This window comes from Salvelinus alpinus, chromosome 19 (genome assembly GCF_045679555.1).
Source record: "Salvelinus alpinus chromosome 19, SLU_Salpinus.1, whole genome shotgun sequence".
Classification (NCBI taxonomy): domain Eukaryota; kingdom Metazoa; phylum Chordata; class Actinopteri; order Salmoniformes; family Salmonidae; genus Salvelinus; species Salvelinus alpinus.
The window spans coordinates 21,723,549-21,740,565 of NC_092104.1; the positions used below are offsets into that span (position 1 = coordinate 21,723,549).

A 17,017-nucleotide genomic window follows, 5' to 3' on the forward strand; every position below is an offset into this window, starting at 1 on the left:
GAACAACTATACCAGATACTATACATGGATCATGATCAGTAAACTGGAGAGGTATAACATTAACTACCATAAGAACGCTAGCTAATTTCAGTTTCAAAACATTTTGAATTTCATTTCCATTGAACATGAGCCTGATCTTTCAGAAAAATATGTTACTTGCACTACATCAGACTTCCCCAAACTCAGTCCTGGGGCTCCGCCTGTTTGCACGTTTTGGTTTTAACCCTAGCATTACACAGCTGATTAAACCCTGCATTACATGATAATCATAATCACTTTATAAATGAACTATGCCAATGACCAAGCTTCAAAGAGCATAGGGCCAGTCTGAAATCTGATTAGCATGGTCAAGAACACCTGAGGAGGTGGGGAATTGCCCAGGTAAACAGACATGAAAGAAAGCCACTTCTCACCACCAACAAGGTTGTTATAGTTACGATCCTGAACCTAGACAGCCACTGATGATTTAAGATCGGATCCATGGCACACACACACCACAGTCTTACCCTGAACCAGAGAAACGGTTTATTGAAAGAAGCAATTCATCTGCAAAATACGTGTACATGTTTCAAATATAACTTTTTATCTTTAAATGCCTATTTCTATTTCTTACAAATGTACTTAGCTTTACAGAGTAATGCCAAATGTAGCAGACAAAGTTGAAATAATGTAAGAACTGCTCATATAGTATCACAAAGATTTTGAAATTCTAAAAAGTGATATGGCAGGAGGAACATTGTTATTTTATTTATTAGAATGGAAATACTTTGAACGCCCAAGCCTAGCTACTTGTCCAAGACTTACTTACATATATGTCTGTAAGCTTCAGTTTAGAATATTTTACGTCATTATTTGATATGCTTCTCGAAACAATAGCTCAATAAGAAGAGACTTAAATAAATCAAATAAAATGTTCCTACAGCAGCGGCCTGTTTTTTTCTACTCTTCAAGTGACACTATAAACATCAGATTAAGATGATGACACATACTTACTGGCAAATACTGGTTACCTGGCAACAGCATGGAAAGTTCTCAGACAGTTGGAATATTTACAGCCACAGGTTCAACACAACATGTCATGAATGGCCAGTAATATCAGATTTGGTATTAAATCAAATGTAACAAGTACCCAGTACTGTAGATGCCCAAATATTAATTGTGCATATTTAGATTGCAAAAACAATAAATAAAAATAACAACAAAAAAATATATATTATTTAAGACCGATGAGAAAATAGGGATGAAAAATATGACATACTGTACTGTACTTTATATAACAACAAGAAAATAGAGATCTACTGAGATAAGATCTCTTGACCAGGTAGACAGAGTTCAGCTGAACTTTACTAACTAGCTAATGACGTAACCCAGTGTGCAAAACTGGTTGAAATGACGTATTTTCAACCAGTTTTGCCCACTGGGTATACCTATCCACTGTGCACCCACCGGTATTAGCCTGCCTGCCGTCTATATTGTGCTAGCTAGCTGAATTGATGGTGATGTCTTTGAGTTCCTTGTAAAGCTGTGAACAACAGCCCTATTCACAGCTCAGCTAACTGAACTGAGGCAATTTCATGTTTGAAAAGAGGTGACATGGAGTGTTGAGCATGACGTCCCTCTAGCATCTGGTGATTTAGGCAGAGTTGAAAAAAACAATAGAATAGAAATAGAAAGACAATAGAAAATAACGGTTGAAGGAAATAAATCAACAGATGAGTGTCTGTATCATCATCATCCTCACCATCATCACCATCAAGAGAAACCAATATCATCATCATTATCATCACTATCATCATCCTCATCATCATGAGAAACCAATACCATCATCTTCACCATCATCATCATCATCATATTCACTATCATCATCATCATCATCATCATCACTATCATCATCATCACCATCATGAGAAACCAATACCATCATCATCATCACCATCATCCTCTTCCATCACCATCCTCCCCCCTACTATCATCATCATCATGATCACCATCATCATCCTGCATCACCATTCTCCTCCATCACATCATCCTCCTCCATCACCACCCTCCTCCATCACCATCCTCCTCCATCACTATCACCATCCTCCTCCATCACGATCACCATCCTCCTCATTCACTATCACCATCCTCCTATCACCCTCCTCCTCATTCACTATCACCATCCTCTTCCATCACCACCATCCTCCATCACTATCACCATCATCCTCATCCATCACCCGCCTCCTCCATCACTATCCTCCTACATCACTATCACCATCATCCTCCATCACCATCATCCTCCATCACCATCCTCCTCCATCACCATCCTCCTCCATCACCATCCTCCTCCATTACCATCCTCCTCCATTACCATCCTCCTCCATTACCATCCTCCATCATTATCACCATCATCCCCCATCACTATCACCATCATCCTCATCACTATCACCATCCTCTTCCATCACCATCCTCCTCCATCACTATCAACATCATCCTCCATCACCATCATCCTCCATCACTATCACCATCATCCTCTATCACTATCATCCTCATCACTATCACCATCCTCTTCCATCACCATCATCCTCCATCACTATCAACATCATCCTCCATCACCATCATCCTCCATCACTATCACCATCATCCTACATCACCATCTTCCTCCATCACCATCATCCTCCATCACTCTCACCATCCTCCTCATCAGCATGTTTATCCTCATCATCATCAGTTACATCACAAAACACTGTCATAAACATTAACAACAACAACAACAAATTTAAACAAAAAAGCAGCATATGAGATTAAGAAAATGTAAGTTAACGAAAGACATGCCGTTAAACAACATTATGCCCAACTTCTATCACCTGTACACAAAGTGTGTGAACTGGTCAAATAAAGCTTCCAAAGAAACCCTCTCTTCAAGATACATATGGTCTATTCCATCCATTAATCCACCAGGGTCTCACTTGAAAACTGTGGATCTACCCCCCGACACATCTGTAGGTGCAGTGTAGGCAGGCACAAACAGAGAGGTCAGCCCCTGTAGAGAGGTCATCCTGGTGAAGTGTTGTGCCCCTGCCCCTGTGCAACTGTCTATTGTTGCTTCCCAAATGGTACCCTATTCCCTATATAGTGCACTACTTTTGAACAGAGCACAGGGCCCTGGCAAAACATAGTACACTATATAAGGAATAAGGTGCCATTTGGGATTGAGCCCGTATACAAATCCCAAATACTCCAGTCCTCCTCAGGATAGATGGGTGGGTGGGGCTTCGGCCAACCCAGGCAGCTCACCCAGTGGTCAGCTCTGAGTTAGAGGGCGGGTTAGGGGGCGGTTCCAGAGTCTCAGCGATCTCCCCCAGTTCATCCAGCAGCTCTGTGAATGCTGGTCTCCTGAAGGACTCCATCTGAACACACAGAGAAAACATAATGATCAGTACTTGGCTTTGTTTGGGGTTTAAAAGTAACTGTTTACAAAGCGTCTCAGAGTAGGAATGCGTATTGTTGTGGAAATGTCAGTACTGAGAGAGACTTTGACATTCCTTCAAACAATCATCTTTATTCAATATCGATTAGTTATTGCAATAATGAGACTAGTCAGCCCAACACTCTTGACTGTTGGGCCGAGCAGCCTAACCTTTACAAAAAATGCTGTTTCTTATATAGCTGATACCAAGAATGCTTAGTCATGGTTGGTTCCAGCCCTCGCATATAGATTGGGGGGCACAATAAGCCACGTTGGGTTCATCTCCTGTGGTCATCTGCCTCTGGTGTTATTTTCCAATTGCAAGGATGATGAGACAATGAGGGTTTTGTTCTGTTCCTCCAGGCTCTCTCTATCTCTGTTACACCCACCACATCTTATCTATGGAATGCCAGCTGTAGGTTTTTAGGCTCCTCTCAGTTCACATAGACATTTAATTGTCTTACTGTTTAGTTAAGTATTTAATCATCAAATATCTAACAAATCAGGTAAATATGACATTTTTCTATCACAGTATATTGGATCAGTTTTGTTTTTAATATTATAATAAATATGATTTGGACAGGGAGGACCTGATCCTAGATCAGCATTTTCACCCTAAGACGCTTTGAGCACGATTCCTGTTTAGGAAATGCCTTTCCTACACAAGCCTTTCCTACGCACTTCTCAGTAGTTGGTATGGTCAGTCGTCGTGAACCGTTTAACCTTCTACGTGTGGTCTAAGTTCCATAATGATTCAAATAGGCTACATGTCCCAAATTACTGCACAATTTGAATCGGCTCCGGCAGCGGGAACCGGCTCTGGCTGCTGTCTGTATACAGTATGTATAGTACTGTTGAAAGAACACTGCCGTGTGGGGTTCCAACTGGAGTAGTGCACACCTCAGAGAGTGTGTTGCCAACTCGTAACCTACTGAGAGGATCACCAACTTCAGTTAGGAAGTCCGAGAGTCTCCCTGTGATATTATCTGTTGCACGTTATCCTTGTACTGGAGAGTCTTCCTGTGATATTATCTGTTGCACCTTATCCTTGTACTGGAGAGTCTTCCTGTGATATTATCTGTTGCACCTTATCCTCTAACGAGTCACAAACCCGGATCCGGGATCCCCCCATCAAAAAAGCAGACTAGCATAGCCTAGCCTAAAGCTACAGGGATATCATATAATCAAATGTTCATGAAATCACAAGTCCAAGACACCAGATGAAAGATACAGATCTTGTGAATCCAGCCATTATTTCCGATTTTTTTAATGTTTTACAGGGAAGACACAATATGTATTTCTATTAGCTAACCACCATAGCAAAAGACACAACTTTTTTTTCTCCACCATTTTTTTCCTGCATAGGTAGCTATCACTAATTCGACCAAATAAAGATATAAATAGCCACTAACCAAGAAAAAACTTAATCAGATGACAGTCTGATAACATATTTATTGTATAGCATATGTTTTGTTAGAAAAATTTGCATATTTCAGGTATAAATCACAGTTCTACATTGCAGCTGCAATCTGAAATAGCGTCGATGCAGGCAGAATAATTACAGAGACCAACGTCAAATACCTAATTACTCATCATAAAACATTTCTGAAAAATACACAGCGTACAGCAAATGAAAGCCCAACATCTTGTGAATCCAGCCAATATGTCAGATTTTTTAAGTGTTTTACAGCGAAAACACAATATAGCATTATATTAGCTTACCACAATAGCCAGAAACACAACCGCATTTACCAGCAGCAAATGTTAGCGATCGTAACAATCCAGCAAAAGATATATAATTTGACTAACCTTGATAAACTTCATCAGATGACAGTCCTGTAACATCATATTACACAATGCATATAGGTTTTGTTCGAAAATGTGCATATTTAGCAGCACAAATCGTGGTTATACAATGTGATCAGTAGCAACATTTCATGCATTCTGTCCGGCGCCATCTTGGAGAGGCACCTAATCTAATCGATAAATAATTGTAAACTTGACTAAAAAATACAGGTTGGACAGCAAATGAAAGATGCATTAGTTATTAATGCAACCGCTGAGTTAGATTTTTAAAATTAAAAATTAATCCTTTTACATTTTTCCACATAAATACGGAATAACATCATAAATAGCTCTTACTTTTGGACGAGCTTCCATCAGAATCTTGGGCAAGTTGTCCTTTGTCCAAAAGAATCGTTGCTCGGTTGTAAAACGTCCTCTTCAACTTTAGAACTAGCAGCTAACAATAGCTATGTGGCGCAGACATGCCCAAATCTTCAAAACGCAATACTAAGGAAATTCCGAAAATCGCAATATACTCGCATAAACTGATATAACTCGGTTTAAAATAACTTCGTTATGATGTTTCTAACACCTATATCGAATTAAATTACAGACGGATATATCTAAGGCCGATAACTGAGCGTTTCAAAATGCCATCCTGAGGTCTTGCTTTGCGTCATGACGAACGTCGAAAAGAGAGCTCCCTCCATTCCTTGGGGCTTTATAAGGTCTGAGATCTGCGTAGAAACTCCATTCCAATTCTCATTGGTTACTGACATCCAGGGGAAGGCGCGTGCAGTTCATGTCGACCCATAGGATACATACAGAGCTTTAAACTGATCTGAGAACAGAGCCTCGTTTTCAGACCTTCGCAGTTCCTGTCATGAATTTCGCTGCAGAATGAGTTCTGTTTCACCCACAGACATAATTCAAACGGTTTTAGAAACTAGAGATTGTTTTCTATCCAATAGTAATAATAATATGCATATTGTACGAGCAAGAATTGAGTACGAGGCAGTTTAATTTGGGAACGATAAATGTCGAAGTTGAAACAGCACCCCCTATATTGACAAGAACCTTGTACTGGAGAGTCTTCCTGTGATATTATCTGTTGCACCTTATCCTTGTACTGGCGATTCTTCCTCTGATATTATCTGTTGCACCTTATCCTTGTACTGGAGAGTCTTCCTGTGATATTATCTGTTGCACCTTATCCTTGTACTGGAGAGTCTTCCTGTGATATTATCTGTTGCACATTATCCTTGTACTGGAGAGTCTTCCTGTGATATTATCTGTTGCACATTATCCTTGTACTGGAGAGTCTTCTTGTGATATTATCTGTTGCACATTATCCTTGTACTGGCATCTTGCCAGTTTATCCCTTTGTTCACCTCTCTGTACTTCTTTTCTTTTGAGTGGATTCCCGGAGGAAAACACTTCTTTCTTCTTGTTAAGCACCACTTTAAATGATTTGGTCACCCATAGTTTGTTATTAGGAAATATCTTACATGTTTTTTGGGGATCACCAAATCAACACCGAATTCAATATAGCCAGATATTAGTCAACTCGTTCAGGTCAGCTGATGATTCTTCAAATCCACTCCAGGTGGTACAATCAAAGCATCAGTGCAATTGATCAATACTGTCATTGTCCCACACCTGTATCTGTTTTTCCACCAACTTCTCCCTTTTGAGTCTACAAGTTGGTCGTAGAAAAACAGTGTTATGATCTGATCCACCCAGTGGAGGTCTGGCCAAGGATACACTTTGGAGACTGAGTCATAACATAAGTCAATTATCTTATTTTTCCTTGTTAGACAAGTCACATACTGGGTGTAAGTACTCAAAGTGAGCTTGAGAGTGCAGCTAAACCCCCGTGAAGAATTTGGGTGCATCAGGGGAAATCGCATCAAGCTCTTCAGTGGGTTGAAAATGATGTCTGCATTGACACTGTTTGCTCTTGCATGGATATAAACAACTGTCAGAAAAAGCATGGTGAATTCACGGGGGAGGTAGAAGTGCTGTAGTGACACTGACAGTATTTCTATATCAGGAGTGCAGATTTTATTCCTGACAATCATCGTTTTACACCATCTATCATCTATCAGAACACAGACTCCCCCTCCGTGCTCCTTGCCAGTAGCTTCATTGCCTCTGTCCATCTGAGTAATAGTGCATCCGGGGTTGACTTCAGAGTCGGGCACCGCCTCCGACAGCCACGTTTCAGAAAAGGCCATAACACAGGCCTCCATGTACTAATATATATACTGTGATTGTGCCCGCAATTCATCCATTTTCCCCTTAAGCAATTGGATATTGGAGAGCAGGATAGTTGGAAGCGGAATCCTTGTTTTGTTCCTCCTCAACCGCTGGCCACACCTCCTTTCCTTCCCCTTTTCCTCTTCCTTCTTAGTAATACTTTGCCCAGGTTGTTTTGTCTCACCATCTCTGCAGGTATGTCCCCTTTGGTCCATTCTGCCCAACGTGAGTTATTACATTGTAAAATATGGTTTCTGCTGTAGCGGGTGTGTGGTGCTGCAGACTTTCTCAGAAGTTCACATGCTGTTTCAGGTACCAGCAAAAGTAATCCAAGTAGGAGAATAAACCACTATTAACAAAGCAACAAAAACGGCCGAGTTTAAACAATGAACGCTGCAGGGCACCACTGCGATGCGCCCCACGATGACCAACCAATCACAAGGCTGGTTTCACATTCGTCCCCAGGGTTCATAAGGAAAAATCATATTTTATTTAACCTTTATTTAACTAGGCAAGTCAGTTAAGAACAAATTCTTATTTACAATGACGGCCTAGAGGTGAACAGTGGGTTAACTGCCTTGTTCAGGGGCAGAACGACCAATTTTTACCTTGTCAGCTCAGGGATTCGATCCAGCAACCTTTCGGTTACTGGCCCAACGCTACCTGCCGTCTAAAACAATTTCTATGTGTATTTACAATCCCTTTCTCCAAACGGATTACTCAGTTACCTAGCTCTTATCAATAGCTCTTATCCATGTATACACTACAGTGCATGGAGAATGCTGTTATTTCTATTGGAAAAAATAAACTAGATGCTTTTTCCACTCGGAACCGGCAGGTTCGCTCGACCAAATTAATGGTTTCCTCACACGTAATGGTGCTGGATTTATGAGGGAATTAAATCAAGGTCAGAATACAGCTTATCTGTAGACACACCTCCACCACACCTTCATTTCTTAGATCTCCACCTAGAATGAAGAGCGGGTTAACCATGAACGTAAGCATGCTATTTGTATGCTTATGTTCAAGGTCAGAGTACACATATAGAGAAAAGTGCATAAAAATTAATAACATTCCATTTATGCACGCTTCACTCGGGTCGGAACTGGGGCCTTTGTGAATACTGGCCCTGGACTACTACGTCTGATGGAGGAAGTCTGGCATCAGACCAGAGACCAAGATATTTTGACGTTCAATTTCATGTTGTGTTAAAGTGGCAATTTGCAGTTGCTTCATCCATTCTTGGACTTCTGAATTAATTAAATGTACCCATTGATTCTTGAAGAATATAAATGCCTCATGAGCTTAGTTCAACTGTCGTACCACATCAGAACCAAAATATAAGCTTGTTTCACGCTAATGTTTGTAAACAAAGTAAATGTAAACAAACACCACAAAACATTGTTAAAACTATCATTTGAATATCATGGATGGTCATTCCTTGCATCCATAGCTCTGTCTATGAATTTGAGACTGGTTACATTCCTCCAACCCTATCCCTCAGCTTTTTGTCAAAACAGGGATGGGGAGGCGGCTTTGTTATTGTTTAAACTACTGATTGCCTCTTTAAGTTTACACACAGCTAGGGCTCTCTATTGTTCACCAGGCTGTAAGAAAAAAGTAAACTCACAAACCTTAACATGCTACCAAGTGTATAGAGCAAAAAATATACCTTCATCCGGCTGTGGGCAACCACAACCTGTACTGTAAAGTATACTGTACTGTAGCTACTCACCAGACTGTAAATTATACTGTATGAAAGTATAGTGTATGGACTATACTGTAAATTATACTATATGAATTGTACTGTAAAGTATACTATATGAATTGTACTGTAACATATACTGTATGAACTGTACCGTAAAGTATACTGTACTGTATGCACTCAACAGACTGTAAAGTATACTGTATGAACTATGCTGTAAAGTATTCTGTATGAACTGTACTTTAAAGTATACTGTACTGTATGTACTCACCAGACAGCAGCTGGCTGCCAGCTCCAACACGCGCTGAGGACACCCGCCCACCAGCTCCCTAAACGCACTCACATCCAGGCCATAGTCCTGTCAAACATACACACACACACGGTTAATAGGGCTGCGCTTTCACACATGGTCCATATGCCAGAAATTTCACACATGGTGCATGCGGCAGAACTATCACACATGGTACATGGCAGAGATTTCAGACAAGTTGCATGGCAGAGCATTCACACATGGTAGAAAACCTGGATCTGTGTAGTCGTATATAACGTAAATACAGAGTAGAGCTTTACCTGGGTTCTTGGTAGAATCTCTGGGTCTGCAGGGATCCTTGCCAGTATTTCACAGAGCATAATTCCAAAGGAAAATACATCCACCTGGTGACAACACAGAACCACATGTCTGTCATACAGAGAGCCAACCAACGATGAGCTGTGTTCCAACTACTAGGATACTAAGATATGACAAAGCTCTCTAACTTTCTACCCAAAGTATTTTTGACCACATCTTCTCAAACTCAGCGGCCTTGTGGGCCTCCTGACCTATGGTCAGTTTTGACTCGGGCAAGGCTATTTACGCAAACTCAGCGGCCTTGTGGGCCTCCTGACCTATGGTCAGTTTTGACTCGGGCAAGGCTATTTACTCAAATGAAGGGTCTTGGTGACGTATCCTTACCTTGCGATCGTAGGGTTCCCCACGCAGCATCTCCGGGGCCATCCAGAAGGCAGATCCCACCAGGGAGAGCTTCCTCTCTGGGTCTTTAACCGGCAGTTCCACCACCTCTCTGGCCAGGCCAAAGTCTGTGACCAGGGCCTCCCTGCCCCGCGCCGTCACACGGATCAGACAGTTCTGAAGAGTCAGACATATATAAATCACGTCAGTATATACAGTACCGGTCAAAAGTTTTAACACACCTACTCATTCAAGGGTTTTTATTTATTTGGAAAATGTTCTACATTGTAGAATAATAACACATATGGAATCATGTAGTAACCAAAAAAGTGGTAGGGGTGGTAGGTACACGGTAGGGGTGGTATACAGAAGATAGCCCTATTTGGTAAAAGACCGAGTCCATATTATGGCAAGAACAGCTCAAATAAGCAAAGAAAAACAACAGTCCATCATTACGTTAAGACATGAAGGTCAGACAATCCAGAAAATTTCAAGAACTTTGAAAGTTTCTTCAAATGCAGATGCAAAAACCGTCAAGCGCTATGATGAAACTGGCTCTCATGAGGACCGCCACAGGAAAGGAAGACCCAGAGTTACCTCTGCTGTAGAGGATAAGTTCATTAGAGTTACCAGCCTGAGAAATCGGCAATTAACAGCACCTCAGATGGCAGCCCAAATAAATGCTTCACAGAGTTTCAGTAACAGACACATCTGAACATCAACTGTTCAGAGGAGACTGCGTGAATCAGGCCTTCATGGTCGAATTGCTGCAAAGAATCCACTACTAAAGGACACCAATAATAATAAGAGATTTGCGTTGGCCAAGAAACACGAGCAATGGACATTAGACAGGTGGAAATCTGTCATTTGGTCTGATTTTGATATATCCAAATTTGATATTTTTGGTTCAAACCACAGTGTCTTTGTAAGACGCAGATTAGGTGAACAGATGATCTCTGCATGTGTGGTTCCCACCGTGAAGCATGGAGGAGAAAGTGTGATGGTGTGGGGGTGCTGTGCTGGTGACACTGTCAGTGATTTATTTAGAATTCAAGGCACATTTAACCAGCATGGCTACCACAGCATTCTGCAGCGATACGCCATCCCATCAGGACAATGACCCAACACACCTCCAGGCTGTGTAAGGGCTATTTGACCAGGAAGGAGAGTGATGGAGTGCTGCATCAGATGACCTGGCCTCCACAATAACCTGAACTCAACCCAATTGAGATGGTTTGGGATGAGTTGGAGTGAAGGAAAAGAGTGAAGGAAAAGCAGCCAACAAGTGCTCAGCATATGTGGGAACTCCTCCAAGACTGTTGGAAAAGCATTCCAGGTGAAGCTGGTTGAGAGAATGCCAAGAGTGTGCAAAGCTGTCATCAAGGCAAAGGGTGGCTACTTTGAAGAATCTAAAATATATCAAATACATTTGTTGAACACTTTTTTGGTTACTACATGATTATACCCACCACTGCGACCTGTATGCTTTCATTGGCTGGCCCTCGCTTCATATTCGTCGCCAAACCCACTGGCTCCAGGTCATCTATAAGTATTTGCTAGGTAAAGCCCCGCCTTATCTCAGCTCACTGGTCACCATAGCATCACCCACCCGTAGCACGCACTCCAGCAGGTATATTTCACTGGTCACCCCCAAAGCCAATTCCTCATTTGGCCGCCTTTCCTTCCAGTTCTCTGCTGCCAATGACTGGAACAAATTGCAAAAATCATATCTCCCTCTCTAACGTTAAGCACCAGCTGGCAGAGCAGCTCACAGATCACTGCACCTGTACATAGCCAATCTGTAAATAGCCCATCCAACTATCTCATCCCCATACTGTTATTTATTTTGCTCCTTTGCACTCCAGTATCTCTACTTACACATTCATCTTCTGCACATCTATCACTCCAGTGTTTAATTGTTAAATTGTAATTATTTCACCACTATGGCCTATTTATTGCCTTACCTCCCTTATCTTACCTCATTTGCACACACTGTATATAGACTTTTTTATTGTGTTATTGACTGTACGTTTGTTTGTTCCATGTGTAACTCTGTGTTGTTTTTTGTGTCACACTGCTTTGCTTTATCTTGGCCAGGTCGCAGTTGTAAATGAGAACTTGTTCTCAACTGGCCTACCTGGTTAAATAAAGGTGAAATAAATAAAAATAAAAAATATCATAGTGTTATATCATAGTTTTGATGTCTTCACTATTATTCTACAATGTAGAAAATAGTAAAAATAAAGAAAAACCCTGGAATGAGTAGGTGTGTCCAAACCTTTGACTGGTAATTTATACATTTTACAATTATTCAGTCAACAGTAGTACTGCCACTCTAAGCATTTGTGTTATGACAACTGCTTACCACCAGAGAGCAGTCTAACATTGTTATAGTGCAATCACATGAATAGTAGGTGGTTTACTGTAGGTGTGGAGAGAGCACAAGTGGGCTGGATGGGCTCAGTAAAAGCGGGTGAGCTATTCTAGAGGACACAAGGTAGTGGAGCGGTTACATAAGTCGAGCAGGCAGAGAGACAGGCAGGCAGGCTGATGGGTAGAAGCTAAAAGACAACAGTGAAGCTATTGTTGAATGAAGGCATATTTATCCAAACAATGTCAGGAGGATATGACTCACACAGGACAGAAGCACCCACGTAAAACACTTACTCCCAGGAGAAAAGCAAGCAGAAACAGTCCTACATACCAATAGTCTTTTAAAACATGTTTTACAAAACACTGCCACCTTGTGGGCAGCTTGAGTCGAATGCATATATACTGTGCTGTACAGTGTACACTAAACTGCAAAAAGTAATTAGTTCTGCTAACTACATTTTTAGTGGAAACCCGTTGACTACAATATTGAGTAACCCAACTCAAAGTATTGCAGTGTTAAATACTTAAAGTAATGAAGTGACATTGCCACTCATATGTTTCTCTTTTTAAGTTGTAAATACTAAACTGTTTTGTGAACTTTTTGACACTAACGATTGAAGTTACTAGAATATTTGTTGTAATGAACATACATATGTTAGGTCCCTTCTACTCAGAGTATGTGGGCAGAGTTGAGCGGTTGGAGTTGAGCGGTTGTAAATCCTGTTCATTGCTCATGGACCACTTGGGTGCTCCACGTCCTTTCCAACGGCTCCACTAAAAACTCTGCCCTCACAAGGGAAAAAAACTGCTATCCCAAATTCGCTAAATTCATTAAAATCCCAATTTAACCAACACACATCTTCTTTTGTGAGTACCTGAACCTACCATTTGTTTTTGAAGTATTGAAACCAAACCATACGATTTGAATTAAAAGTATTTTAATAAATATTAAAAGGTGAATGTAAGAACCGCACATCATTTCAATTAGGCTACATGTCATATTAAACTGCATATAAACATTCTAAATAGGTCCAGAGCCAGACAGGGTGACAGGGTGACAATTTATGCTATAGCCTACAAAGAAATACATTGTGAAACATCTGTCAGTGCGAAACAACAGGCTGATAGGGAGATAAAGCAATCAGTATTTAAACAACACTTTGTTGTATTAAATCATTATAACGTAGTCTATAAATTGGCCATATAGGCTGTGACTTAATTAAGTGATAATGCCCTCGAAGCCGGTGTTTGGACTTGGAGGATATATTGGCATGGTTGACGGCCGGCAAACCATGCCAATATATTCTCCAAACACCGGCTTCGAGAGCATGATCACTTTATACAACAGGTTACCAACATATTCAATTAATGATTGACATATTTTCCTTAAAAACGTTATTTTGATGAATGTATTAATAATATGTAATCCTTCCACAAGATATAGTCCCGACACAAATCTTGGGTTGCTACCCAAGCCGGCTGGTCGTTCGTTCTATTGGTTTGGTTGCTAGAGACGCGACCCAGTCGTTCAGTCTTTTTGTTCTGTATCAATGGACGCGACCCAGTCGTTCAGTCTTTTTGTTCTGTATCTATGGACGCAGCCCAGTCGTTCGTTGTAAATGTTCCATTGCCATACTGGCTGGCAAACTTCTTATCCCTTGCTTGCTAGCTAGCCAACTACGGCTAATTTACAGACACGTCAAACCGTGCAGACAGAAGAACAACAGTAGATGCATTTGTTTAAGCTGTTTTCTAGTGACATTTATTTGGATACATACATAAAAATATGCTAATGAAGCACGATTTTGCCTGGCATAGAAATGTGCTCTCTCGTTAGGACACGGTTGAGGAGCTAGCAAACACAGTTAACACCATAACTTCAATCTGAGGTTGGGAAGAACGCAAACTAGATGCACTTCGTTTAGTTAGACTTTTTTTCAATTTACATTTCTTTGTATATATCCATAAAAATGATGTCAGCTGATTCATGATTTCGACTGGCTGAGAAACGCTTCCTGCCTCTCTCGTCCCGAACCCTACACATTCATTACTATGGGACAGTTGGAGATCGAATTTGAATATTGAAACTATGTTGCAAATGTCGGAGACATACAGTAATTATACAAATCTCCGCTGTTGAAAACTAAATGTTAGTCTAAAAGAAATGTTAGATAATGTCTAAATGCTTTTTATAGTGGAGAAACTTCCCTGCCTGGGCTGATGAGACAGTGGATTGCGCAGTCAGATGGAACAGAGAGTAAATAGGCATTTTAACGTCATAGATTTAGCCAGTGGTAACTTGTGGAATAGACGCCGGCTGTAATGCAGTTTTAACCAATCAGCATTCAGGATTAGAGACACCCGTTGTACAATTAGAATTAAATACAAATGACACGAAACATTACTTATTAATGCCTTTGAATAAAGTTTTAGAATGAATGAAGCCAGTGTGTAGCTTCAGGCTCATGCGATGGTGCCCGGAGAGCAGGCCGGCAGCGGATAAATAATTTTCAGTGGTCGTGTCTTAATGTTTAATAAAAAGCATGAGCTGGCACACACCTAGAGAAAATTATTTTGTGTAGAGGTGCTGTCTAACGGCGAATAAAATTTAACCTATAAAAAATCTATAAAGAGAGTCGAACACTCTATATATAAACTCCCAGTAATGTATTGTGTAAAACACCAACGTTTCGTGCATTATTGTGCCTTAATGTTAAACATTGTCTTATGTATATGACAATTTGTCATTTTAACCCATCTTTGCATGCATTGTTGAGCACAGTGCTCATCCATATAGCAGATACTGGAGATGTAACTGTACACATTATGTTGCATTAGCCTCTGTCATTGAGAGTAGTGCACATTACTTTGATGATTGTGGGATTGGCTTGTCTCATTATTGAACATCAATTTCCCTGAACAGTTTTGATATCCGTTCATCATAATCAATTACACCTCATAGCACAACAAACTGCTTAATACTATTTTAGAAATATACTTTTCTTCCTTCAAACATGCATACAATGTTATTTAAAATTATCATGAAGTCTAAACATTTTCATTTGACCCACAATTCTTAAAAAATAGAGCCACGTGGTATTATTAAGTATTCATAACTTAAACGTAATAATTATTTATCAGCACAACACAAATAAATCAAGTGTTTAATATGAAAATATAAATGTGTCTGACTACTACTTTATTATTTTAAGTAAAGACATAAAACATAATAGAATCAAGTAAAATCAACTTAATTAATAAATGTTAGAGTGACTCAAATATTAAATAACTTGTAAAAACTCAATAACTTTAACAGTACTCAAAAACATTAAGTGATACTAACTCATATGTCAATGAGATGTATTAACACTTTTATGATTTGAGTTCTACTGACTGTTGGAGATGTTTGAGTTGCCACTATTCGATTTCTTTAATGAGTTGGGCAGTTACTTTTTACAGTGTATATTGAATATGATTTTCCACAGTATACCGCAGTATGCCAAGCCATTTCACCATGATATTACAGTGTATATTGAATATGATTTTCCACAGTATACCGCAGTATGCCAAGCCATTTCACCATGATATTACAGTGTATATTGAATATGATTTTCCACAGTATACCGCAGTATGCCAAGCCATTTCACCATGAAATTACAGTGCAAATCGAATATGATTTTCAACATAACATCCAGCCAAATGAACAACATATAATAATTACAATAAGGAGATTTAATTGAGTCCCTTTTTTGGCACTAGAGTAGTACTGCTATTTGTGTTATGACACCTGCTTACCACCAGAGAGCAATCTAACACTGTTATAGTACAATCACACCAATAATTTGTTTATTTAACTAGGCAAGTCAGTTTAGAACAAATTCTTATTTACAATGACAACCTACCCCAGACAACAGTGGACCACCATATCGTACAATCACAGCAAGATGTGATGCAGCCTGGATTCGAACCAGGTACTGCAGTGACACCTTGGCACTGCGATGCAGAGTCTTTGACCACTGCACCACTTGGGAGCCCAATAGTCAAGCTTGGTCTGAATAAACAGAAAACTCAACTGAACATTCTCTGCCTTCGAATCTCACACATTATACCTGCCTGTGGGTCTACTTAATGCTGTTTTAGCTACCTCAGCAAATCAAATCAGACCTATAGGGAAAGCTGAGTAAACGTGTGGATAAACATCTCATGGCACATCTCTTGATTCTATCCATAATGTAATCAGATATAACAGCGTGTGTGTCCCAAATGGCACCCTATTCCCTATAATCCACTACTTTTGAACAGGGCCCATATAGGGCTCAGGTCAAAGTAGTGCAATTTGTATGGGAATAGGGTGCCATTTGGAAGGAAGCCAGCCAGTATGAAGGGGAGACCCTACATACAGACAGCCAGACCAGACACTCTTAAAAAGCCTGACTCAATGGGGTCTGCACTAATCACTTCCCCACCAGGCTACATTTTTTCAGTCCTTACCTGATGA

At 40.3% G+C, this 17,017-nt stretch overlaps 1 protein-coding gene across 3 annotated transcripts in view; it reads right to left on the minus strand.

Annotated features, from left to right (window-relative positions):
• Positions 1–502: 502 nt before the first annotated feature.
• Positions 503–17,017, minus strand: part of LOC139545129 (dual specificity testis-specific protein kinase 1-like) — a 55,277-nt gene continuing 38,762 nt past the window's right edge. For all 3 annotated transcript variants that reach the window (XM_071352546.1, XM_071352548.1, XM_071352547.1), the window contains 4 exons: positions 10,150–10,323; positions 9,768–9,851; positions 9,469–9,555; positions 503–3,389 (listed from right to left, as the gene is read on the minus strand). In XM_071352546.1, the coding sequence (XP_071208647.1) occupies positions 3,273–3,389; positions 9,469–9,555; positions 9,768–9,851; positions 10,150–10,323 (462 nt within the window). In that variant the 3' untranslated portion in view covers positions 503–3,272. The remainder of the gene's footprint in view (positions 3,390–9,468; positions 9,556–9,767; positions 9,852–10,149; positions 10,324–17,017) is intronic.